Source organism: Gadus chalcogrammus, chromosome 16, assembly GCF_026213295.1.
Source record: "Gadus chalcogrammus isolate NIFS_2021 chromosome 16, NIFS_Gcha_1.0, whole genome shotgun sequence".
Taxonomy (NCBI): Eukaryota; Metazoa; Chordata; class Actinopteri; order Gadiformes; family Gadidae; genus Gadus; species Gadus chalcogrammus.
In genome coordinates this window covers 4,098,929-4,126,186 of record NC_079427.1, presented here as the reverse complement: position 1 = coordinate 4,126,186, position 27,258 = coordinate 4,098,929, and the positions used below count along the sequence as shown (strand labels likewise).

Below are 27,258 nucleotides of genomic sequence, written 5' to 3'. Positions count from 1 at the left end.
GCATGCCCATGCGACGAGGTCCACTCATGTTGCCATAGCAACACGCGCAGCCACATGAGTTGTCTGAGTTGTCTGTGACCTCTTTGTTCAGCCACAAACCGTTTGTTTCCGTTTCCCAGTCCTGGTCACAAAAGGCCCATTAGCTAATCAGTAATCAGGACATGCATTCAGGGTAGTGAATGATGCCCTCTTCCATTGTGAATGAGATGATGGAGGAGATGTGAGCCGGCCTGGGATTGGTTGGCTGCCACACAGACACAGGCACTGGTGCATAATCAGCCGTCAAAACCACCCAGTGTGTATTTGCATGCATGTGAATTCGTATGTGTGTGTGTGTGTGTGTGTGTGTGTGTGTGTGTGTGTGTGTGTGTGTGTGTGTGTGTGTGTGTGTGTGTGTGTGTGTGTGTGTGTGTGTGTGTGTGTGTGTGTGTGTGTGTGTGGGTTTGTGTATGTGTGAGAATGATCAAAGCTTTCTGAGTCTTTAATCTCTCATTAATATTCAGGTGCTTTTGAGACTTCCTGTGGGGCCTCCTCATCCTCAGATCCTCTTCCTCCTCGTGTCCCTACTCTTCTTCTTCTTACCCCAACATCTTCCTCTTCCGCTTCTTCAAACCAATTACCCTCCTACTTTCCATCTCCCCAATCACCACCACCACATCCCCCTCCTCCCCCTCCTCTCCTCCTCTTCCTCCTCCTCCTCCTCCTCCTCCTCCTCCTCCTCCCCCTCCTCTCATCCTCTTCCTCCTCCTCCTCCTCCTCCCCCTCCTCTCATCCTCTTCCCCCTCCTCCTCTTAAACCTCTTCCTCCTCCACCTCCTTCTCACCCTCCTCTTCCTCCTCCTCATCCCCCTTCCTCCCCCTCCTCTCCTCCTCTTCCTCCTCCTTTTCCTCCTCCTCTTCCTCATCCACCTCCTCTTCCTCCTCCTCACCCTCCTCCTCCTCCTCCTCCTCCTCCTCCTCCTCCTCCTCCTCACCCGCCTCCTCCCCCTCCCCCTCCTCCTCCTCCCCCTCCTCCTCTTCCTCACCCTCCTCCTCCTCCTCACACCCTCCTCTGACTCCCCTCTCCTCTCTCCCCCCCCCCCCCCCCCCCCCCCCCCCCTCCAGGGGAGATCAGCACCAGGGAGGCCCTGGACCGAGAGCACCAGTCCAGCCACCAGCTGCTGCTGTCGGTGCAGGACGGCGGATCCCCCCCCAGGAGCTCCACCGGCACGGCGTTCATCACCGTCCAGGACGACAACGACAACGCCCCCGCCTTCAGCCCCCACACGCCCGGGAAGATCCTCGCCATGCAGGTCAGGACGAACCCGACGCGTAGCCCCGTCGCTCGCGGCGGCGGCGGTCACGACGCTGTGGCGGTAGCAGCCTACGGTCGTTTATGTCAGCGGTGGAGTGTAGAATCAAACCTTCCACCGTTTCTTAAACCGTCAGATTAAAGGGGAAACACAGTTTGGTGTGATTATACGCCTGGAACCGTGGTGACGCAGCAACGGGCAGTCGCCATAACAAAACACCACAACGGGCTACTAAAGTTATCCAGATTACCCCTGTTACCATGGTTAGGCTACCTGGTTTACAGTGGTTACCAAGGTGACGTAGGTTAACACCACTTATCCCGGTTGCCACGGTCACCTAGGTCACCGGCGGTACCCTGGTAAAGCCAGGTGTAGGTGCGAGTACCGCCCCCCCCCTCCTGCCCGGTGTGGTGTGGTCACGGTGTTCTCTCCTCTCTCCCCCTGCAGGTCATGGAGGGACAGGCCCCGGGGTTCCTGATCGGAACGGTCCACGCCAAGGACCCCGACGAGGGGGAGAACGGCTCCGTCACCTACGCCCTCTCAGGTAGACGCAACGCTGTGGCGCGCTACGCTACACTGCAGGCAAACGCCGCGCCCGACGCGTCACGCAACGCTACCCCCAACATCGGAGCTAGAGAGGAGTGTGGTCGTGTGTGTGAGGGAGAGAGGTGTGTGTGGTTATATGGTGAGAGAGAGAGGGAGGGAGAGAGAGAGAGAGAGAGAGAGAGAGAGAGAGAGAGAGAGAGAGAGAGAGAGAGAGAGAGAGAGAGAGAGAGAGAGAGGGAGGGAGGGAGGGAGGGAGGGAGGGAGGGAGGGAGGGAGGGAGGGAGGGGGGGGGGGAGGGAGAGGGGGAGGGAGGGAGGGAGGGAGAGAGAGAGAGAGAGAGAGAGAGAGAGGTGTGGTTATATGGTGTGTGAGAGAGAGAGAGAGAGAGAGAGAGAGAGAGAGGGAGAGGTGTGGTTATATGGTGTGTGAGAGAGAGAGAGAGAGAGAGAGAGAGAGAGAGAGAGAGAGAGAGAGAGAGAGAGAGAGAGAGAGAGAGAGGGGGAGAGGGAGAGGGAGGGAGGGAGGGAGGGAGGGAGGGAGGGAGAGAGAGAGGTGTGTGGTTATATGGTTTTAGTGAGAGGTGTGTGGTCGTATGGTGTGAGAGAGAGGTGTGTACATAAACACACGGTCTGTGTGTATCTTTTGTGCTGCGGTGGCTTTTCAAAAACGCTCCACATTAAAAATTTAAATCAAAGACCGTTTTCCCCTTGGGGGTTTCACTTACACTGAAACCAAGCAGCTGTTTCCATCCAAACGCACGTACACGTGAGGCTGAGCCCACCAAAACATGCAAAAACCGGAAGAGCTGCAAAAAGTTAAAAGACAGATCTAGTTTAAAAAAACAACAACTGGACAGATTGCCGAGTAGCCATAACAATCAGAACCACGTTTAGTCATTAATTCAGCATTTATGTAACGGTACAAACAGCCCCAGTAGATATCTGACAATTCATAGTGCTCTCTAAATACCACAACAGTATTACAGCAAAACAAAGTTGTTTGAATTGATCTACCGGTACTTGTGCCCATATAGTGCTCTTTTTAATACCCATAATGCACCTCACACGATACATGGTGGTCTTCATTGTCGTCTGATTCATTTTATAGAGGCAATCACTGGTTATTTATGCAAATGAGCTGGCCCAGGGAGACGGATAACACGTGTCAACTAGCCTATGCAACCAATAAACATCAAGACAATGGATTTACGGATCATAGTTAGTGTACGATATAGGGTCTACATAGGGATTAGGGACTGAGGGAACAATTGAGCGATTTCTAGATGACCCCTTCACCTCTGACCTTTTGACCCCCCAGGGCCCAGGGCCGAGCGCTTCACCTTGGACCCCAGCACCGGCGACCTGCGCTCCTCCTCTCCTCTCAGCCAATCAGAGAGGGGGGAGTACAGCCTGGTGGTGACGGCGACCGATAGAGGCCTCCCCCCAAGGAGCTCCTCCTGCTCCCTCCAGATACAGGTGACCACCACAACCTCTCCCCCAGCACTCGGACCCTAAGGAGTTCTCCTGCACCACTGTCCTCCACAGCTCCCACGAATACATCTTTCATAACAAGCTATCTCCTCTTCCTCCTCCTCCTTCTCCTCCTCCTCCTCCCCTCCTCCTCCTCCTCCCCCTCCCCTCCCCTCCTTCTCCTCCTCCTCCTCCCCCCCTCCCCCCCTCCCCCTCCTCCTCCTCCTCCTCCTCCTCCTCCTTCTCGGCCCCAACACATGCGTCTCATCCCTCGACAAGCTCGTCCTTCATCAGCCCTTGCGTCTAGTCATCACGTGTCCCTCCCCCTCCTCCCCCCCCCTCCTCCCCCTCCCCCACCCCTCCTGGGACATGTGAGCGGAGGCACGGGGGCGAACCAAGCGCTCCCGGTCGGCTCCTGACGAGGCCCAGCTGTACGCTGGCTGATCAAGAGTCGGCCGCCAGGAGACTTCAATGCTTCCTAACACAGTAGCCCCCCCCCCCCCCCTACCCCCTTACCCCCCCCTTTTCCAATAAGATGTCGGGGTTGTGTGGCTCAAACACAGCATTGAAGTTAATATTTAATATAGGAGGGGGGGGGAGTTGGCCAGCTGCCAGCAAGGCAGAGCTCAGTCGTAAACAACGGACATAAATTCCACTCCATCGTAGCACGTGTTCCCTCAGTTCTCCCACTCCCTCGTTCTGGTCAGGTAGACGCTGACGATTGTAGATATTAATTAGTAAATTAATGAACTGCTTAAACGCCAACGTCAGCCGGATCAAAACTGTTCCAGTGTTCATCATTTTATCCTAATCCGTGTCCATACAGCGAAGGGCTGAGGCGAATATACTGTGGAACCCCGCGTCCCCCATCATGTGTGACGTGGGATGTCATTTAAAGTTGTTTCCCTTTTGACATGAATAATGACTTATTTTGAAATGTGGGCCAACTGTTTATGTTATATAATCTTGTAAGGATGAAGGAAGTAAGCTCAGATAATTATTAGTCTCTAAGGCTGCTGAAAATTAAGTCAACACTCATTCCCTCCCTCTGTCACTCACTCTCACAGGTGTTTAAACTCTCTCAGTCTCTCTTTCTCTCCCCCTCTCTCTCTCTCTCTCTCCCTCTCTCTCATTCACTCTCTCTCTCCCTCTTTTACTTTACAGCACTCTAAAGCTCCTCTCTCTCTGTGTCTCTCTTGTCTAACTTCAAGTCGGGCCTTTGATTCTGTCTCTGAGGTGACGGTTCTATTAGAAGAACGTGTCGCCCGTGTAACTCATAGACTTCCTGTCTGGTACACCAGAGCGGGAGAGTTGAAGCCGGGCGCGTTTGAAGTCGCATGTCGGGGTCATCAAGTGCATCGTGTGCAGCGTCGGATATTTAATGACCTCTCCGCTTCCCGTTCTGATTAATAGTACTTTTACCAAGTTGTTATCGCGTAACTTGAGTCTAACAAAAGCTTTTTACGAATGACTTTTCGTTCTCCGGGACCTGTGCGGGTTGTGCTCAGCCTGTTTCCGCTTTGCTGATTTCCATTGGATTGTTTTTTTATTTATTGCTTTGGAAATTGAAAACCGAATTCACCCCCGGGCGCTATGTGCCTGATGTCATCATATATCAGGTTCATGTAATCAACAGATTTGCCATTTTGTTTGCGTCCGTTTTTTCTTCTTTGCGGAGAGTGATCGAGGCGGCCGCGAGTATCATTACGTTGTTGTTTGTTGATTCTCCATGGCGACCAGGCCCTGTCCCTGCTCTTAGTTGTTGTGTGACGGCGTGTGAAGCCAACAAGACACAGCTCTCTGCGGATCACTGGCCGCCGTTCAGATGCACATATTGATCACAATCAGCTGCTGTTCCCCGATCGATTAAAGAATACTACGGTGTCCACGTAGTCCGTCTGATGCTTTGTTGCCTTTTATCTTTTATTCTTATCCTTGTCATTCATTGATTTATTCATTTCTTATTGAGATTCGTATTAAGTATTTTGTTCTTATTAAGTACATTCCAGTTCATTCTGTTTCATACTTCATTGTATTGCCTTGCTGCCCGCCCTGACGCACACACTGGCACCTCTTTATTCTCTCCAGGTGCTCAGTCTGACCCGACCCTCCTCCCCCACCAACTCCGTCTTCCTGACCTTCAACTCGGTGGAGGGGGCCACCCCGGGCTCGGTCCTGGGGTCCGTGCGGCTCCAGGGGGGCGACCCGCCCCGCCAGCTGACCTACACCGTGGTGGGGGGCTCCGACCCGGACGGGACCTTCGCCGTGGACCGCCACACGGGCGACGTCTACCTGGCGCGGCCGCTGGACTACGAGCGCGACGCGCGCTACACGCTGCAGATCGAGGTGGACGAACCCGACCCCGACCCCCCGGGGGGCGGCGGCGGCCGGACCCTGGTGCGGCTGGACGTCGACGTCGCCGACGGCAACGACCACTCGCCCGAGTTCCCCGAGGACCCGGTCACCGTGGTGGTCTCGGAGGGCGCGGCTGCCGGCTCCTCCCTCTTCACCTTCCAGGCGTCGGACGGCGACGGCGGCGGGCCCAACAGCGAGCTGAGCTACTCCGTCCTGCGGCAGTGGCCCGACGTCCCGGGGCTGCTCCTCCTCGACCCCGTCACGGGCGTGCTCTCCCTGGGCCGGGCGCTGGACCGCGAGGCCACCGCCTCCCTCATCCTGGTCGTCCAGGCGACCGACTCGGCGCCGGACGCGGGCCAGCGGCGGCGGGGCTCGGTGACGGCGAGGCTCTTCGTGACGGACGAGAACGACAACGCGCCGGCGTTCAGCTCGCCGGCGGCGGTCAGCGTGATGGAGGACCAGCCCGTGGGCTTCGTGGCGCTGTACGTGGTGGCGAGGGACGCGGACCAGGGGGAGAACGGACGCGTCAGCTACAGCATCGAGTCGGGCAACGCCGGGGGCGCCTTCTCCCTCAACCCCAACACAGGTAACTACCGGTTACCGCTGCCGAGGTTGTTCACACTACCATCGTATGTCTGTGATGCATCAGTCGACCTCCTGACCCTCCCTCGGAGGGAGGGATCCCTGCTCTGGGGTCCTTCTCAGGGTTGCTTCCCTCTGGATTTGAGGAGTTTGAAGTACTTCACAAGGCTCAGGGTTAGGGGCTGTTGTAATGAAGCCCTTTGAGACTGGAACTGTGATTAAGGGCTGTGCTAATAAAAAGGACTTGACTAGTAGTGGGGGGGGAGGGAGGGGGCATGTGGAGAGCTATTAATGCCAGTTTACGTGGAGAGCTGTGAGTGCATGAAGGATATAAAGGATGCAAACCAATAGACCTTGTTCCACTTGATTAAAAACATAAGCCCCTGCTACGACACAGACACACACACACACACACACACACACACACACACACACACACACACACACACACACACACACACACACACACACACACACACCCCTAATGCACACACACAAAGTGCTGTAACACTAGTCCTATTTTTGAGGTTGACTCTTGCTTCACCTTTCATGACTTATTTCTCACAGTTGAAGTCCAAACAGGCACAGGGGCATAAAAACCTGCATTTACACACACACACACACACACACACACACACACACACACACACACACACACACACACACACACACACACACACACACACACACACACACACACACACACACACACACACACACACACACACAACCCTAACCCATCATAATGTGTAAGTGTGGGTCTATTCCCATGAAAGACCAAAGAACCTTTCAAGCTTCTGGTAACCATTAGTGGAAGGATCAGTTACGCATGTGTGTGTGTGTGTGTGTGTGTGTATACACACAAATGTGTAGGTGTGCGTAAGCGACCAATGTGTCTTGGTCTGTATGAATGTGTGTATGTATATTCCCAAATGTACCTCGTGGTTCTATATGTACACGCATGTGCGCGTGCGTGCGTGTGTGTGTGTGTGTGTGTGTGTGTGTGTGGGTGTGGGTGTGGGTGTGGGTGTGTGTGTGGGTGTTTATATGGAAGCACGGGTCACTTAGGGTTGAACTCTGACCCTGTGGTCCTGGGAGCTTTTACTGTGGTGTCAAGACACGTGTCGACTCTGGATATACTCCCCCGCCCCCCCCCCCCCCCCCCCCCCACACACACACTCCTCACCCCCCTCCTCCCCCCTCCTCTCCCCCCTTCATCCTAGCCCATCCTCCAACCTGCCCATGCCACCATCAACACTGCGTCCACCCCCCTTCACCCCTTCCTCACCCCCCTATCCTCAAGGGACAGGTCAGGGTCCCTCATGGGTGTCACTTGTCTCTCCCCCCTCCCCTCTTGGTGCACCTCCTCTGAGGAACTCACTATGGGCTCACGGATATTTCACTATCCCCTCATTAGCTTAGCATCAACGCATGCTCACCAAAAAATAGGAGGGTAAGCAGCTACCCTTAGCATCTAACATAAGCAGCCACCCTTAGCAGCTAGAAGCATCTGCCGTTAGCATATTTTGTCAGTGGCTAACGTTTGTGGCTGGCTACCAATAGTATTTAGCGTTAGTGGCTAGTGTTAGCATATAAATCATAAGAAATTAATAGCAGCTAGCATTAAATGGGAAGGTTTTGGGTGAAACGTTTAGTCTTCGGCTTGTTGGTGACATCACTCTGCTTCTATTATCTTCTAATCCGTAATTATGCGGCCTCGTTCTGCGTTAAATGGAGAAAGAGGTGTAATTACATTTTCCAATCAAACTTCAAAGATCATATCACATCCCTGATGTGACGCCTTAATATCCTGTTTTACATGGAACTTAAAAGTATGTTACAGAAGCAATGAACACACTCTGAAAAAAGAGATATGAATAAATGCCGACTTTGAACTTACTGGGTAGTCCAAACTATGAACTTGCACTATTCAATGTCCGATTTTTTTTATGAATATTTAATTGTGGGGGCAGGGGGTGAATCATTTAAAAAAAACTAGGATGGCAAACTTCAAGTGTAGTCTTTAAAGTCGATAAAACAACAAGCGTCTGCCCGTACGACGGAGGTCGGGTGGGGAGTCCATCGTCACAGCTCTGAGCTCTGCTGCGTTCACCTCAGTTAAACCCCGAGATCCACAGCCAGGCACAAAGACCGAGGAATTGGAAACATCCAGAATAAGAGCCCCTCTCTCCCCTCTCTCCACAATAAGAGCGCCCTACCTTCCCCACCCCCCCCAGCCCCACCGCCACCCCCTTTTATCGCCATGTGTCTCTCTACTCCTCTCCACATGTTATCAGAGACCTGGGCTTTAAGGCCGGCTCACGGAGGAGTCAAACTTCAGGGGGAGAAATATTCCGTCCCGTAACATGAAACAGATTAAAGGCTCAGAGCGGAGTTATCTCAGAGATACAAGCGAAGACACGAGATCGGTGAAACGAAAACGAAATACAGCCACAGTGCCCCCCTCTCCCTCTCTTTCACTCTCGCTACCACCCTCTCACCACCTCTCTCACTTAATCACTACCTCTCTCCCTCCCTCTCTCTCTCTCTTTCCTCTACCGCTCCGTCTCTCTCTTGGATCCTCGTGAGTTGCAACTCATTCTAGGCCGGGCATGAAATTTAAATTGAATCAATGCAAGTTCTAAACCTCATAGGACAGCTTAATGAAAAATGGAGGGTGCCCCTGATTTCTCCCGGGCACGGGAGGCCTGGGGTTTGCGTGTCTCCAACGTGTGTTTACTGTTTTCCCTTCATGGCTGGGGCGCGCTCTCCAATGGAAAAACTCATAAAGTGCGGCCAGGCCGGTTTGTGCGCTTTTACTGCGGAGGTGGTAGCACAACGCAGGTACGTCGGGGCTTTTACTGCAGTGGGCGGCGGCGGTGGTTCACGCAGGTGGGCGGGACCGGCTGGTTAGCGTTGATTCGGCCCTCACACGACACATTTTCACACTGAGGATTAAATGCACGCAGTGTCTGGGTCTGGTAAGCGCCTCGGATAAGTGCTTCCATCGTTTTCTCTGTATTTTCCAAAATCAATACTGAAAGACGATGCACAAAGACCATGCCTCCTCACAAGGGGAGAAGATAGTGCCATGGTGTTGACACCCAGCCTCTCAAAGGAACTGGGTTTGATGCCCAATTTATGCAACCTACCCTCAGAGATGCGAATCCCTAACCTGAATCCCTAGTCTGAATGTACAATTACAATTACAATTAGGGCATTTAGCAGACGCTTTTTATCCAAAGCGACTAACATCGGTTAATGCACACATTGACACACCGACGGCAGAGTCAACCATGCAAGGCGACAGCCAGCTCGCCAGGAGCAGTTAGGGTTAAGTGTCTTGCTCAGGGACACATCAACAATCAGCTAGGAGATTCGACTAAACAACAAACTATTTTCTTTTTTTCGACCTTTAACAACCAGTTGAAGTAGAGTAGAGATTCCTTTACGAAAGGCCCCATACAACACGGTCACAACAAAATCCAAACAGGGGCAAGGAATCATAAACACATGACGTAAGCGCTTCCAATCCGCTGAAGAAGTACACACTGAAGAGACTAAACAACCCAACGCTGGTGTCTCCTGCAGGCTCCTTGTCCATCTTCAAGCCTCTGGACCGCGAGGAGGAGGAAACCTTCAACCTCACGGTGGTCGCTAAGGATCACGGGACGCCTCAGCGCACGTCCAGCCAGCTGCTCTGCGTGCACGTGATCGACGTCAACGACGAGGTCCCCCAGTTCGAGGAGGTCCAGTATGAGGCTGAGATCCCTGAGAACCGCCCCCAGGGGTTCAGCGTCCTGGCGGTCTCCGCCGTAGACCTAGACCAAGGTGAGTCCGGTCCCAGGCCTGAGTCGTCCTGATGATCATCACTTAAGTCATCCATACTTTACCGTTGACTGTTAATGACGGTTCAGAGTGTCTATTAATAAACCTCCGCCAGGGGAGGAGGGAAGGAGGAGAGGAGAGGGAGAGAGGATAGGAAAAGGGGATGAGGGGAGATGAGAGGAGGAGAGAGAGAGGAGGAGACTAGAGGGGGAGGAGTGGATGAGGAGAAATGAGAGGAGGAGAGAGGGAAGGAGATGAAAGAGGAGATGAGAGAAGGATAGTAAGGGCTAACAGTTGGCTAAGGGTATAGGTGTGTTATAAGTTATAAATTATGCTATGTCTCCGGTAAATCAACTCAGCTTCCAGATGCCATTGCTGTTTGACAACCCCATAGAAAGTATCGACATTCATTGTACCAGTAATAGAAAAACAGATTTGTGATAGAAATGTACTAAATCCCAAATTAGTGATTCAGATTCAGTCTCGCAGAATGCTAGCAGAATGGGATATTCCTTTCTGCAATAAAATATTGAGTTGTAAATATGTCCAAGATGTGTATCTATTTTAACGTTATGAGAAAAAATTCTCACGGATAGATTTTTTGGTTTGTTCGCTTTTGAAGTTGCAAACAGCAGATGAGAGCATATAAGCAATGTGGTGGTCCGTATCTGCTGGTCTCTGCAACTTTATTGACCAAACTTTATTGATCTTCAAAGTCTGACTCGAGTCTGAGTCACACTCTCCACCCACCCCCACCCCCACCCCCAAACCCCACACCAAACCCCTCCTCCCGTACCACCCAAGAGAGCCCGAGCCCGTAGCGCTCTGTCGATACCACCTACGTCACATGTGCTGAAGGCCTGTACACATGGCTCGTGTTAGCGCTTTTAATTGAACAGTACAGAGGGATCGGTGGTGGTGGTGGTGGAGGACAGGGTGGTGAGGGGGGGGGTGGGGGGACGACATTCTCCTGGCCTTAGTCAAGCCACGTATAAAGTCTCTCTCCAAGCATAATTAGCCAAACAAACAGGTGAGCTTGCCAAGTGGAGCTCTGTATTAGCACGCAAGCTGGAAGCCAGACACCTGATTGAGCCCAGCGACTGCTGACGGGGCTAAACAACACGCACAACAAAACCAGGAACAAATACAAACACAAAACTGTTTGGAGGAAAAGAAATGTAAATACTCTATTCACACAAGCACCGTTCCAGAGCCCCAGTGGTTATGTTATTTTATAACCCTGTTAATTATGTTAATTATTAAGACATATTTGCGGAAATATGTCTAAAGAAATGCTAATTTCTAGCATGCCCCAATTTTTTAAAGACAGTTATTTAAATGCCCATGCTCACACAGTTTTAATAGCCAGCGATCCAAACCCCCTTAATGAACCCTAACGTTGCGATCATCCTCACAGGGACCAATGGTCACGTGACATATGGCAGGATTTCGGGAGAGGGCTTCAACATTGACCCGGTAACTGGTGTCATAACGACAGCCAAGGCGCTGGACAGGGAGACCCAGGAGTACTACTCGCTGACAGGTATGACCCTCTCACACCTCACTGCCTCTTCAGACACCTTCGGGGGAGCAGGGTGTTTGAGTCCAAGCCAAAGGGTACATAGTTTGAACACCTGTAAGCTGCTTTGGATAAAAGCTGCGAAATGACCAAATGTTAAACGTTACTTTGCTGCGCCACATCAGTGATGAAGATATTAAGCTTGCTATCTGCTGTCGTTCCCGTCTTACAGTGTACGCCAAAGACGGAGGCCTTCCGCCCAACGTTGCCAAGGCGACAGTCAAGATCCGAGTGACCGACGAAAACGACAACGCTCCGGTGTTCGGGCGGCTGTACTACAGCATCGAGGTTCCAGAAAATGCTGAGCCGTCTGATCTCTTCACACTAAGGGCAACGGACCAAGACACAGGGGAGAGAGGGGAGATCAACTACAAACTAACAGGTGAGAGAGGGGAGATAAACTACAAACTAACAGGTGAGAGAGGGGAGATGAACTACAAACTAACAGGTGAGAGAGGGGAGATAAACTACAAACTAACAGGTGAGAGAGGGGAGATAAACTACTAACTAACAGGTGAGAGAGGGGAGATAAACTACAAACTAACAGGTGAGAGAGGGGAGATAAACTACAAACTAACAGGTGAGAGAGGGGAGATGAACTACAAACTAACAGGTGAGAGAGGGGAGATCAACTAACAACTAACTGGTGAGAGAGGGGAGATAAACTACAAACTAACAGGTGAGAGAGGGGAGATAAACTACAAACTAACAGGTGAGAGAGGGGAGATAAACTACAAACTAACAGGTGAGAGAGGGGAGATGAACTACAAACTAACAGGTGAGAGAGGGGAGATAAACTACAAACTAACAGGTGAGAGAGGGGAGATAAACTACAAACTAACAGGTGAGAGAGGGGAGATAAACTACAAACTAACAGGTGAGAGAGGGGAGATGAACTACAAACTAACAGGTGAGAGAGGAGAGATGAACTACAAACTAACAGGTGAGAGAGGGGAGATGAACTACAAACTAACAGGTGAGAGAGGGGAGATGAACTACAAACTAACAGGTGAGAGAGGGGAGATAAACTACAAACTAACAGGTGAGAGAGGGGAGATGAACTACAAACTAACAGGTGAGAGAGGAGAGATGAACTACAAACTAACAGGTGAGGGATAGGAAGTTGATAAACGACAAAATAGCAGGAGAGGGAGGGGAGCACATCAAAGTGGTTCTATCCTACTTCATCCCCACTATAATACCACTGCAGTGAGCTTTGTTTGTCGTCATATGAACAAGCTTAGTTTATTTATATGTATTTATTGATTATAAAACAATCGATAAATGTATTGACTAATGGATGATTTCTCTCCCACCTCTTTTGCAGCGGGCGACACATCGTCCGACTTCCGTCTGGACAGGCGGTCGGGGATGCTGTCCACCTCCAGGCCCCTGGACCGAGAGAGGAAGGCCCGCTACAGCCTGACGGTGGTGGCCCAGGACCAGGGCCGCCCCTCCCTCAGCGGCACCGTCACCGTGGAGGTGAGCGTCCTGGACGTCAACGACCACGCCCCGCGCTTCCAGAGCGCCAGCTACACCGCCGACGTGTCGGAGGACGTCCAGGTGGGCTCCTTCGTACTGGAGGTGAAGGCCGGCGACCTGGACACGGGCGCCAACGGCCAGGTGGTGTACTTCCTGAGCGGGGGCTCCCAGGGCATGTTCATCGTCGACCAGAACACCGGACGAGTCATCACGGCGGCGCCGCTCGACCGCGAGAAGACGGGCTCGTACAACTTCGCCGTGCACGCCGCCGACTCCTCGCCGTCCAACCCGCTCAACGCCAGCGCCCACGTCACCGTCTACATCCAGGACGTCAACGACAACGCCCCCTTCTTCGTCCAGGACCCCCTGGTGATCAACGTGTCGGCCACGGCTGGGACCAGCCACCGTGTGCTGGCCACCATGCGGGCGGAGGACAAGGACTTCGGGGCCAACGGCTCGGTGTTCTACCGCTTCGCCAGCCCCGTGCGCGGCTTCAGCATCAACTCCCTGACGGGGGACATCCAGGCCACGGAGAGGCTGCAGGCCCTCACCCAGAGCCAGCGGACCCTCATCGTGGAGGCCATGGACCAGGGCTCCCCGTCCCAGTCCTCCCTGGGGGTGGTCATCGTCTACATCCGCGAGCAGAGCTATCGGGGGATCCGCTTCCCGCGCAACGCGCGGGACGTCAGCGTGCAGGAGAACGCCGTCAAAGGTTTGTGGTCGTGTGACTCTGGCGGTGCACGTACATCTCGTCGTGTAGCAGACCCTTTTGTTTTAAAGCGATGCACAAGTGAGGCTGGGGACGGTCAAAGCATGCAGTCATGATTGAGGTAGCTAATTGCTAGCATTGCACAGCCTGGTTTAAAAAAGACAACCGGACAGAGCGGTCATATGAAATACGGAAACACAAGGTTACTAATTTTCTTTATTTATCTTTGTGGTTGTGTGTGGTTTTGCAAACAGTTATAGTAGTACTATACAATACACATGTTTTTGTGTAATGAGGGGCGGGGTATTGGCTAAAGATGTGAGTTAGTGAGTATAAACGTTGAAATTGAATGTCTGTGTTTGTATATCTTACTACTTTAGGTACAGCTATAATACAAACACAGGCGCAGTACCCAGACGGCTCGCGTATGGGGATAACCTACAGCCTCTTCAGCGGTAACAAGATGCAGTTTTTTGGCATCAACCCCACCTCTGGTAAGCAGAAATACCTTACCATCAAAACACAGTCTAATCCCTACCTGCGCCTCTGTCTCAATAGTGTCTAGCCCCTAATTTCTCCTTAATGACCTGTCTCTGTACTCTCTAGCCCTACCTGCTCCTTAATGACCTGGCTCTGTATTCACTGCCTAACCCCTACCTGCTCATTAATGACCTGCTTCTGTAACCACTATCTTATATCTATCTGCTCCTTACTGACCTGTCTCTGTATTCACCATAGGTTACCGTGTTTCAGCCAAAAACACAATAATAGTATTCCAGGATGGTGTAGTTGTTCTGAACTCAGGTCTCTTTGCATCAAAACGGTCTGCTAAAAGGTCTAAAAATTAATATTTTCCATCAGGCGAAATCTGGGTCCAGAACTCAGAGGTGCTGGACTTTGAGGAGACCCCGAGACTCCGCCTCGTGGTGAAGGCCGAGACAGCGTCGTCCAGCTCCTACATGGCGGTCAACCTGATCATCCAGGACGTGAACGACAACCTGCCGCGCTTCCAGCTCCAGAACTACGTTGCTTACATCCGCGAGGCGCAGGGCTACGACTTCCCCATCATCCAGGTGAAGCCAGCAACGCAGTCTCCCGCAGGGGACAATTACCGCTTCTCTGTGGGACCCAGGCAACCGCGCAACGTTCAGTGAGCACAGAGAACTCTGAGCGCATTGAAATTGGAATTGGATAAAGGCGTCTGTTAAATGACTGAATAGAAAAGGAGAAGCCTGGATAACGCTTGGGCGCTGTCAGAAGTGTGAAATTGTGGAATAAAACTCCAGAAAGCTGGATAGCCTCAGCGTCTCTTGGACCCGCTTCATGTTTACTCTTATCCTCCTCTGTCTGAATGTGTTCAGCTTCAGTCACGCCAGAGTTGATTTAGTCCTGTTTAAAAAGTCCTCTCTCAGATGTCGCTCTCGGTTTCTGGTTCGTGTTCAGTTTTCTCTTCCCCTGCGTGTTGTTTCTAACACGGAGCGGTAACTTCCTCAGGTGTTTGCGAACGACCTGGACCAGGGTCAGAACGGCCAGGTGAGCTACTCCCTCCGCTCGTCCTCCATGAGCAGCCTGTTCAAGATCGACCCGGTGACGGGAAGCGTCTCCACGGCGGCCATCATGGATCGAGAGATCTGGACACACACAAAGTGAGACTCCTGTGGTTTGTGTCTGTCTGGGGCGTGCGGGGTGCTGAGTGAATACAGGAGTGTCTGGCTCACATTTTTTGTCCAGCCTTACACTCCTGAAACATTCCTGTTTCAGTGGGAAAAGGGAAGGATTGAGCTGTTTGTGCTCGGAAATAATGTGTCAGTCTTGATGTCATCTGACGTGAACAAAAAAAATCTGAGCGGGGAGGGGTGAAACGTGATCAAAGACGTTGCATGCGGGGTGATGAAAAAAACGAAAAACAAAACAAAGGCTGCACAGACACTAACACTGACAACGTGTGTGGCTCCAGGCTGGTCGTCATGGCAACAGACAGGGGATCCCCGCGGCTGGCCGGCTCCGCCACCCTCACGGTCATCATCGTCGACCTCAACGACAACAGTCCCACCATACCACTGCCCAGGGAGGTGCGCGTGGCCGAGGGTAGGTCACACAACACCACAGCCCCAGAACCCTCTGAAGGTCCCTCCTGGGTCTTTATCTTCTGGGCAGCAGAACAGCAAAAACAAAGTCTCCCATATATGGAAACACTTTATTTATTTGGGGCCGAAGGAAACAAAAATCGAATATGTTTTGGAAAAACCACTGTGTGGCCCTGTCGAGGGAAAATGACTGTTGATCGAGGTACGATATGCACTATTTGGATATCGCTTGCTCTAGTCAAACTTTTTAAAAACCAAAAACCGCCTCCCTCTCCCAACTCTCGCCATGCTACTGCAGAGTCGGAGCAATTAACCCAACTCCTGTCGCCCTAAAGATAGCGTCTACATGACAGAATGGGTTCCAGAGCGCACTTCAAACAAAACTCATTTGAATGCGTACCTTTTATGTTCCAACCGAGATACCAGAAAAAATCGAATCTTCTTCTTTCGGGCCACTCACCTGCCTCTTCCTCCCCCGCTGTTCACAGACACACTGGTTGGCACGGTGATCACCCAGGTTACGGGGAACGACGTGGACTCGGGGCCGGCCCTGTCCTACACGCTGCTGCTGGCGGCCGACTGCCAGGGCGCCTTCGGGATCCGCCGCTACAGTGGGGGCGTGTCACTCACCGCCCCGCTGGACTACGAGGAGAGGAGCTGGTTCACCCTGACGGTCCGCACCTCAGACTCCAGGCACCAGAGTGAGGCCAACCTCACCGTGCTGGTGGAAGACGTCAACGACAACGCGCCCTTGTTCACCCAGGACCTGTACCAGGTAAAAAACAGTGTTGTGTATTTGGTCTATTGCTAGCATCTCGTTGCTTAATGCAGGCAGAGGGAATTCAAGATTTCGTGACCCAATTGAATTATTGATATTAAGCTCACAGACGCTTTTATCACGAGGCTGAGAACAATCAAAGAATACACACACAGTGGGAGTAGCAACAGGGGGCCTCAATGGTAGCACAACTATTAAACAAATGTGAGCGCTTCCGTCTACTGCTTGTATGACTTGAAAGGCACATTTACACATCAACACATACATTTGCAAATCGCCACAAGCATTTGCAGATATCTGCCACAGCAGAAGTGTAGCAAAAGTCATATGTTAAAAGACCTAAGACCAAAGACTTACGAGACCAATTAAGAGGCCCACTTAAGATTAACTGATAACCTGTCTGTATTTCCAGCGTTGGAGCAAAATACTTTTCAGTCATTAAATCTATGTAGGCATTTACTTATTGTGTAGTGTGTACACATCTATGTTGTACACACTTTCAAATCTGATTATGCACACACAGATTCTGAGTACACATTTGCAGCTCCCTGTACACATTCACAAATTAAACCTCAGTACGCATTTAAAGATTATCTTACACATTTACAAATCTGATTACGCACACGATTGAGACACAGTTACACAACTCTCAACTCACATTTGTAAATAGTTCTGCTACAATAATGGCCCTAAATAGCAGCAACATTAATGCAAGAGCTGCGCAACCTAGTTCCTAAAGAAACAGCTGAACAGAGTGCAGTGTTGCCACATGAATCAGAATAGCATTTGGCTTACTTGGTATTCTTTAGGGTAGTGCATAATAGTTAGACTTTCTTAGCAGACGTAATTGCATTCTCTTTGCGGGGAGATCTCATCTAGTCCTGATGTCAGGTCATAATGGTGAGGTGTTCAGGTGAAGGGGTCTGCTAACAACAGTGTTATTGATGTTTGTCACGTTTGTCCGTGTGTCAAGGTGACCGTGTCGGAACACCACCCTGCCGACAGCAGTGTCGTCACGGTCACGGCCACCGATCGCGACTCTGCAGACAACGGCAAGGTCATCTATCGAGTGATGTCATCAACCAGGGACATTTTCTACATCGACTCAAATAATGGTAGGGACAGTACACTGTCATTATATAATGCTCTCTCTCACGGACTGAATTTCTCGACTTCTAAACCGTTTAAAGTGGTTTACTATCCCCAGACTCATAGTCAAGTAGTTAAGCCCCAAGGCACTTGCAACTGGCCATTTAGAAGCTCTATCGGAGTTTATTCCAGACATTGTGAAACATTAAATAATTGAGTGTCCATTAACGTTAATAAAATGCAGCTTGCGTCAGATGTTTGGCTAAAGTTGCCATCAGGAGATGATGGGAGGAGTACTTTAGCTCCTCTTTCCGTGTCTCCTGAGCAAAGATTTCAAATACTGTAATTTTCTAACACATAATTACCACCGCCTCACAGCTAAAAAAAGAATGACTGCATGATTCCAAGGCACAATTTACTATAATTTACCTAATAGCAGACCAAACCTAATCTATTATATGAATGATTCATTAAATCTATTAGAGATGGATTTAGGATAGTTTGTACTAGACTTGGAGAAGAGCCTTCAAGATCCAATTTAACCTTTTTTAAAAGCCTACTTTCAACTCTCTCCTGCCAGGCACCCTTTTCATCAGCCAGAAGGCCGAGTTTGACGTGGAGAACCCTTCCATCCTGGTGGTGATCGAGGCTCGCGATCTTGGAACGCCGTCCCTCTCCTCGTTTGCCACCGTCCAGGTGCAGGTGTCGGACACAAATGACAACGCCCCCGTCTTCCACCAGTCCGAGTACCGAGCCAGCATACCGGAGGACGGGCCCCCGGGGTCAACCATCCTGACCCTTGAAGCCGTGGACGCCGACCTGTCACGGGACAACTGCGCCTTCGACTTTGCCATCGCCAGCGGCAACACGGGCAACGCCTTCCAGATCGAGAGCAGCGTGCGCTTCCTGGAGGGGCGGGGCTTCCAGACGGTCGGTAACCTGATCCTGGCCGAGGGGCTGGACTTTGAGGCGGTGGCGAGCTACAACCTGAGCGTGGTGGTGTCGGACCGCGGCGTCCCCCAGCGTAGCTCCAGCGTGCCCGTTCTCATCGGGGTCCTGGACGCCAACGACAACCCGCCCACCCTCAGCCGGTCCGAGTACAGCGTGGTGCTGAGCGAGGGGACCGCCGCAGGGGCGGAGATCCTCCACCTCTCGGCCACCGACCCGGACTCTGCACCCAACGGAGAGGTCCAGTACTCCATCAGCTCCGGGGATGAGACGGGCTTGTTCCAGGTTGACCGCTGGACCGGGGCGCTGAGGCTGCAGAAAACCCTGGACAGGGAGAGGCGATCTGTTCACGTGGTAGTCGTTCAAGCCAGTGACGGTCAGGGGCACTACGCCCTGGCGCCCGTCACCGTGGAGGTCAAGGACGTCAACGACAACCTCCCTTATTTCCCCCTCAAGCTTTTGAGCGCCAGCGTCCGGGAGAACCAGCCCCAGAACGCCTTGGTCACCGTGCTGCACGCCATCGACCAGGACAGGGGTGTGTTCGGCCAGCTGAGATACTACATGCTGGACGACCCTAAAGAACAAGCTTTCCTCATTAACCAGACCTCAGGCGAGGTGCGAACTCGCACCACCTTCGACTACGAAAAAGTGAACTCTTTCCAGTTTTTGGCAGTGGCCATGGACACGGGCAACTACTCTGCCACGGTGACGGTACAGGTGTACGTGACCGGAGAGGACGAATACGACCCGGCCTTCACCTCCTCCGAGTTCTCCTTCCTGGTGCCTGAGGGAGCGCGGAAGGGCCAGAGCATTGGCCAGGTGCAGGCCCTGGACGAGGACGAAGGCGTGGACGGCGTGGTGCTCTACTCCCTCGCCGACAGCTCCCAGCCGTACTTTGAGGTCAACAAGACGACTGGCGTCATCGCCCTGAAGATGGACAGCTACGGCCGTCACTCGGGACGCTCCAAGAGGGAGGTGCGCACGATGACCCTGGACGTGGTCGCCCACAGCCCTTTGGAGAGGTCTCGCGTCGCCACCACGCACGTCGTCATCGACGTCACCCACACGGCCTTCGGCCTCCCCTCCAACATGAACGTGCTGCTGATCAGCGTCATCGCCGTCTCCCTGGGCACCATCGTCATCCTGATCGTCGTCGCCGTGGCGCTGTTCTTCATCAAGCTGAGGCGACGGAAGAAGGAGCATCGCCCGTACTGCCTCCCCCCGCCAACCGCCACGGTGCTCCACAAGCTGGAGGAGAGCAAGCTGGCCGGCAATGAGATGATCTACCACCAGGCGCTGCCCGGCTACGGCCCTGTTCAGGACGGGAGCGGCGGGGGTCCCTACGCCCGCGGCGGCTCCCTGGACCCCTCCCACTCCAGCGGTCGGGGTTCGGCGGAGGCGGAGGCGGCGGATGACGACGAGATCCGCATGATCAACGAGTACCCTCGCGTCTCCAGCATCTCCTCCTCCATGCAGGAGCGCATCTCGGCCAGGGGTCCCGACTCGGGGATCCAGCAGGACGCCGACCAGCTCTCGGACATCTCCGGTGAGCCCTCCATGGACGCCAGCCAGTGGTACAAGGCCAAGAAACTGGGCAGCCTGACCAGCACCCTGCTGGCCGGACAGGGGCCCGTTTACAGGGACGAGGGTGGCGGGTACCTGGGCGTGGGCCGGGGGCTGAACATCTCTCACCCCAAAGACTACGCTTTCCCGGAGGACGGGAAGCCGCCGGTGGACGGCTCCCTGACGGCCATCGTAGCCAGTGATGAGGAGCTCAGGGGCAGCTACAACTGGGACTACCTCTTGAACTGGTGTCCCCAGTTCCAGCCCCTGGCCAACGTGTTCACAGAGATCGCTCGCCTCAAGGACGAGACGGCTCCGCCGAACCCCCGCCGGCCGTTCCCCCACAAGGCAAAGGCCGAGCCCAGGATCGATCCCCCGCCACTGATCACCTCCGTGGCCCATCCGGGGGCCAAGACTGTTCCCCCCAAGCCCGCCGTGGGGAGGTCCTTCCCCCACCTGGCCTCCCTGCGGAGGTCCCCCCTCAGCAGCGACGGCTCCATCTCCTCGGCCGCCATGTCCCCCAGCTTCTCCCCGTCCCTGTCGCCGCTGGCAGCCCGCTCGCCCGCCGTCACGCCCTTCAACGTCTCGCAGGGGCCCTCGGCATCCATGATCAGCGCCACGGAGCACCACCTCGAGCACAGCGAGGAGGCAGAGATCAGGATCTGAACCCACAGCCCGGGCCCCCTGCTGAAGGCCGGTCAGAGGGGAGTCAATTGCTGTTCCAGGGACACTAGATAACAACCTACGGACTCTGTCTCTGAAAGGACGATTCGCTAATATGCTTTTTTCCTCGGACCAACGGACCAGGACGGACTAGGTCCAAACGGTCTAGAGGGACGTAAGGAAGGAAACGAACCCATGAACCATATGAAGGAACTGGGCAGAAAATGGACACAAAAGCCTAGTTTGGACCTGGTTTGTCAGATTGATCAGTGTTCATTTGCACATTCAAGTCGTGGTGATGGGGGGAGGGGGCGGAATTCATACATGATGTCACTATTTTGTAAAAAGCATTGTTTATATTTTTTATACTTAATGTATGGTTTTTTTGACAAGAAACGACATTGCTGTGTCAAAGGGTTGCTATAACCTCGGAATATAGTTATATATTTGTATATTTGTAGCTTGTACTGTACTGTATACTTGTTTGTACTGTAAGCTGGTTCTATCTTATGTGATTAATAACTTGTGTGTTTTTCTTTGATTGATTATTGATGCACTTCATTCATTTTTGTTGATTTGGGGATTTTGCTACAGACTTGTAAATATCTAGAACAGATAAAGGATCATCCTTGCTGCAACAAATGAACCACCGGTGGGAATACCAATATTTTCTTGCGTAACAATAATTCACCATACAGCGTGAACCGTGACCATGAAATGTTTGGGGGTTCTCCCTCTCCTCCATGCCTCTGGTGTGGTTCCCTGGAGAACCTCATGGAACTAGACGCTGAATGATAACCCCTTCTTGCAGGGTAACCGTCTTTAATCTCTTCACAATAAGCCTTTTAACCTTCTCGTGCCACTCCATATCCCTACTCAATGTAATTCCCACCAGGAGCTGAAAGCTAACTTAGATTCATGTGTTGAACCTACTTATGTAAAAAAAAACATGTTTACTGCAGCCATCGTGTTCAAACTTTTCTTTTTAACTTTTCCATTGCAGCTATTACTTTTGTTCATAACTGTTTTTACGACTTTGCGTCTACATAATGAAATGCCCATGCCCAGAGCTCAACCAACACAGAAATGAATCTCTTTCTAAATCAATTTGGTCTCCTGAGACAATCTCATATTGGGAAAAAGTGACTGCTGCTTTGAGAAAGTGACTTCCTTCCAGTTTAAATTGATGTCAGAATCAATGGATTTTAAAATTCCCGAGGGATCTGCTAATTGCTCGGGTTATTCAATAACTAGCCAGCAGTAAGTGTCTCTTCTCTCGGTCGAATGTACAACTCATCCTCACATTTCAAGAGTTTCGACAGTTGTTTTCTGTGAATGTTTTTTCAACAGTATAGTATGGGTGTAAGGGCTATGAACCCATGTCCCTCTTGGTTCACAATAACAGTAGGCTCTGTTTCAGTGCAAGCACAATATATAATACTTCAGAGACTGATGTCGCAAGCCCTCAAGGAAAACATTATACAAATATCGGCTGATGTTTGAACACAATCCGGGAGGGATTTTTGATTTAATCTTCATACGAATTATGGTTTAAGTTATAAGTAGACAATACAGAGCCGTGACACAGAGAGCCAACTAGAAACAGACTTCACAGCCTTTGCATTCTCATCATCCTGTTTGGCTATTACAACTTCCCAGAGTCCTGCCTTAGCCTAGATGTAGAAAAACTTCAATTTATTTTCATTGTTTGTTCCTCTGCAGTTCTAAAGCTTTGAACGTGTTTTAATTGTTAGAATACAATATATAACTGCTAACTGCTACTCAAGGTACTTACTAATTATTATATCGAACCAAGTTACCGAATGTCTCTCTGAAACCGAGACACAAGGTTTATGATTCACTCTGTTGACATAACATTGACCAAAAAAGGATGAAAACCACCTATTTCCTGGGATAAAAGTACATCTATGTTCGTAATTTTTTCTCCTGAACTGTTCCGCCCATATTGCACGTGAAAGAGAAGATTTTCTGCTCCTCCACTACAGTGCCACAGTGAAGGTGGCGTCACTGAACTCATGTCTGCTTCATTCTTAAGATGTATCTGGTGAGAAGTGCCTGAATAAAATGCATTAAAACATAACAAGGGTTTTCACCACGTCTCTCTTGATTCCTCCTGTCATCCAGCAGAACGTCTGAATAAAAATGTCTTTATGCAAAAAAAAACCCGTCTCAACTGCATATTGGGTGATTGGTGAATCTGTGTCTAATCTTAAAATTCACGGCATCCACTATTCATATTCCCTTCAGCAAGCATTCAAGTGAATCTGTCGCTCTTTCATTTACAGCTTCTTAAGTAGCTCAGTCCGTCAACGTACATCTCAGCATTACCATTAGACCCGTCGCTTGTGAATCATATGGGAAATGAATAGAAAAGGCAAACACATAGACTCAGACACACACACACACACACACACACACACACACACACACACACACACACACACACACACACACACACACACACACACACACACACACACACACACACACACACAACTAAGCTACAACCGTTTTCCCCCTTAAATCACGTCAGGGGTTGTTTGCAACCTGATCATCACGGCTACGCCAAGTCACATGACCAACTTTGTGTTTGAAGAATTTGTTTTCGGCAGCCAAATAAACAGCCCTTTGAAAAATGCTTCGCTCCATATCCAAACCTTTGTTAGACCGGGGAGCTCAGATCTGCAGATGATACGAGTTTGATTTGCACAACAGATCTGTTGTGAAGTCATCGCCGCCCCGTTGGCCTTACTCGCTCACCGGATCCCTGCGGAGCGGTCTGGCTCAAGACAGAAGAAACATCTCGGCTACCGTTGGCCCCTCTCGTCTGAGCGTCTTCACACTCAGTCCACATCATCACTGAGCATGTCAGTGAGTTTATACCCGAAGAAGCCATGTGAAGTAATCTCTCACTCTGTACAAATGTATTTATATATATATATATTATATTCCCTGCTGCCGTGATCAAACACAATCCTTTCCCAGCCATCGACGGCACCGAATGTTTCCCATTAAAATATAAAATAAAGGTTTGAGGAGGACTCGACAAGATTATATAAAATGTGACTTACAGACTTGGACGAGAAAAGAAGATCGTCTAAAGTTTCTCTCCTTGGCTGTCGACGTTTGTTCCGATAATTGTTTTTAAACTACAGACATGTAGCCTACTCTACTCTACTCTGGAGTCACATCTGAAACTGCTGTCAAGATATATATTCTATTGAATCAATGTGAATATGTTTTGTATGTATAATGCATTACGATTATATAGCGTTCACTGCCATCATATATTTGATCTATTAATCAACTTTTTTTATTCTTTGAAGATAGATCTATACAATGACTATTGAGGGATTAGAAACCCCCAAATCTAAATCAGTTTGACTATTAACATTATTTGGAAAATCCTTTCCACATTTGCAGCACAGATCTTGGGAAAAACTGTCTAGCCCCTGTTTTATATCTACTGTGAAATCTACAATAGCATGATGAAATCCATGCAAGATTTCTGCCATGGCACTATTATCTGTTGTGAACACTCTTCTATGTTTGGGAATATCAATCATCCTCCCAATAATTATCACTAGATCTTACAATAACAACTCCCAAAAAACATGGGAGAACACAATTTCAACCCAAAGATTATTGAGATTACAATAAAAGTAATTACAGATAATATCAACATGATAATAGGCCTGTGGTCAAATAAAGATCATTTTTAAATGACAATATGACAAATTATAGATAATATTCCCAGTATCCCATGTTAAAATCCCAGCATGACTACGGACATGTGCAGCACAAATTGATTATGAAACACAGATAACTTCAACACACACACACCAAGTTTGTATATGTTCCCTAACCATACACCAAAACTATTATGAACTTGATTTAAATTATCTAAATATTTTACGTCACATATTAACCTTCATACATGTTAAATAATCTGTTAAGGAGTTAAACGTGTTACTCTGGATGTCCTGGGGTTAAACAGTCTTAAACAGTCCACAGGCCATCGTTGATACTCTCTGGTGAAGCTGAAACCAGACCAGGTCCATACTCTTCCAACCTAACCGCTGCCTCATACAGCTAGCAAAATCTCACTCACGCATGCACACACACACACACACACACACACACACACACACACACACACACACACACACACACACACACACACACACACACACACACACACACACACACACACACACGCACATTCACACATGCTTGTATGCACACGTACACACGCATGCATGCTTGCATGCACACACACACACACACACACACACACACACACACACACACACACACACACACACACACACACACACACACACACACACACACACGCACATTCACACATGCTTGTATGCACATGTACACACGCATGCATGCTTGCATGCACACACACACGCACACACACACACACACACACAGACACACACACACTAACACACACATTTGGACACAAAAACACAAACAAATGCAAACACACACGCAAACACACACACACACACACACACACACACACACACACACACACACACACACACACACACACACTCACTCACTCAAACACACACTAACCCACACATGTATGCACACACTCACACACCCCGAGGGCTTTCTGAGTAATTACACAAACACACACTCATATGCATGCACGCCTGCATTCACACACACACACACACACACACACACACACACACACACACACACACACACACACACACACACACACACACACACACACACACACACACACACACACACACACACACACACACACACACACACACACACACTCACGTAGATTGATATATAATTTTCCTCTTGGACTGGGATCCCAGACTTTGGGGAATTGGAAAGCCATGTGGTCTCTCTCTCTCTCCCTCTCTCACCTTCTTTTTTATTTTCTTTCTCCCCTTCATCTCCCTGTCTATCTCTTCCCCGCAATCCTCTCCCTTTCTCTCCCTCCCTTCCTTTCACTCTCTCCCTTCCTCTCTACGTACACTCTCTCTGTCTTACTCTTCCTCTCTCTCTCTCCCCCCTCTCCCCCCTTTCCCAGCACACTCATCAGTGCTGTCATGAGCCGGCTACTCTCAGAGAGCGCAGGTTAGGAGCACAGCGGTGGAACCAAAACACAGGGGCCTCAGATCGAGGGCCAGTGTACACACACAAGACAACACGCCGCCAATGAGCCCGGGGCCCGGGGCCAAGTCATTACACAGAGCTTAAATTAAAGGCTGGGCTTAAACCCGAGGGAGGGAGACCTGTCATTTGGACTTGAGACTTCAACACGGCAGCAGAGCTCTAAGCAGATTGCCCGTTCAGCGTCGTCGGCCGTCTGGAGATGCAGATTCCCTGACCTTGCCCCCCCCCCCCCACCTGAGATGGCGCTCTCCTCGTCTCGGGCTAGCTCTGTTATCCTCCCGAGGCAAACTCTGCTTTTATTCGACTTGTGTTCAGCTGAACACAGTGCTACGTTGGCATTGAGTGTATTTATTCATTCCGTAGCTCCCTTTCACAATTGAGATGTTTTGATTTTTAGGGGACAAGTTGTTTTCGACAAGGTTGTACTCCAGTGAAGTGCTCGGACAATGAATTTAAAGGCAAATGTTTTGCTATGTCAAGATAAAATGTTTTGATCTGTTCGGGTGACTTTACAAACCACAAATAAAGTGGTACAATGGTTTGGAAAGGTTTTTTGTTGCGCAGCACTGTGAGATTCACCCTGTCCTTGGCAGAGAGAGAGACACTCCATCCCCTCAAATACGTTCTGGTTGAACTCATGACTCATAACAGAGATGGTGTTCAAAGGGATGATGATCATTTGAATAATAAGGAGGAGTGTTGTTATATTTATATGGTAGACTGTACTGCGAGCGCTATACATGTCTACATGTATATTGTACATCCTGGTATTTAAAAATACTACTTAGCATTGTGTAGCATCTTATCCTAGCTATCTTTGTTGTATACAGGAACTGGTTAACCTAGCAATTATAAGTGCTTGGCACTGGCTCTATGAACATCCTTACTGTACTGACAGCGATATAGTGTTCTTTCTTCTAAAAAATGTACCTACTGTAAGTCGCTTTCGATAAAAGGTTCTGCTAAATGCGTCTGCTAAATGACCTAAATGTAAATGTACAGGTATACAATATGTTTTTTTGCTGTTCAATAAATGTTATCAATTGCAAAGTGCATTCAACAGATATTTTGGGTTTTACCTAACTATTTATTCAACTCCATCGTCCAC

At 50.4% G+C, this 27,258-nt stretch overlaps 1 protein-coding gene across 1 annotated transcript in view; it reads left to right on the top strand.

The window, feature by feature from the left end:
- Positions 1 to 23,136, top strand: part of dchs1b (dachsous cadherin-related 1b) — a 31,437-nt gene extending 8,301 nt beyond the window's left edge. The window contains exons 6-20 of the mRNA XM_056610314.1: positions 1,104 to 1,291; positions 1,739 to 1,835; positions 3,155 to 3,312; positions 5,395 to 6,247; positions 9,835 to 10,074; positions 11,489 to 11,614; positions 11,823 to 12,032; positions 12,978 to 13,844; positions 14,222 to 14,335; positions 14,703 to 14,914; positions 15,336 to 15,487; positions 15,799 to 15,929; positions 16,417 to 16,703; positions 17,680 to 17,821; positions 18,376 to 23,136. Coding sequence (XP_056466289.1) covers positions 1,104 to 1,291; positions 1,739 to 1,835; positions 3,155 to 3,312; positions 5,395 to 6,247; positions 9,835 to 10,074; positions 11,489 to 11,614; positions 11,823 to 12,032; positions 12,978 to 13,844; positions 14,222 to 14,335; positions 14,703 to 14,914; positions 15,336 to 15,487; positions 15,799 to 15,929; positions 16,417 to 16,703; positions 17,680 to 17,821; positions 18,376 to 20,972 — 6,374 coding nt within the window. The 3' untranslated portion in view covers positions 20,973 to 23,136. The remainder of the gene's footprint in view (positions 1 to 1,103; positions 1,292 to 1,738; positions 1,836 to 3,154; positions 3,313 to 5,394; positions 6,248 to 9,834; positions 10,075 to 11,488; positions 11,615 to 11,822; positions 12,033 to 12,977; positions 13,845 to 14,221; positions 14,336 to 14,702; positions 14,915 to 15,335; positions 15,488 to 15,798; positions 15,930 to 16,416; positions 16,704 to 17,679; positions 17,822 to 18,375) is intronic.
- Positions 23,137 to 27,258: the final 4,122 nt, after the last annotated feature.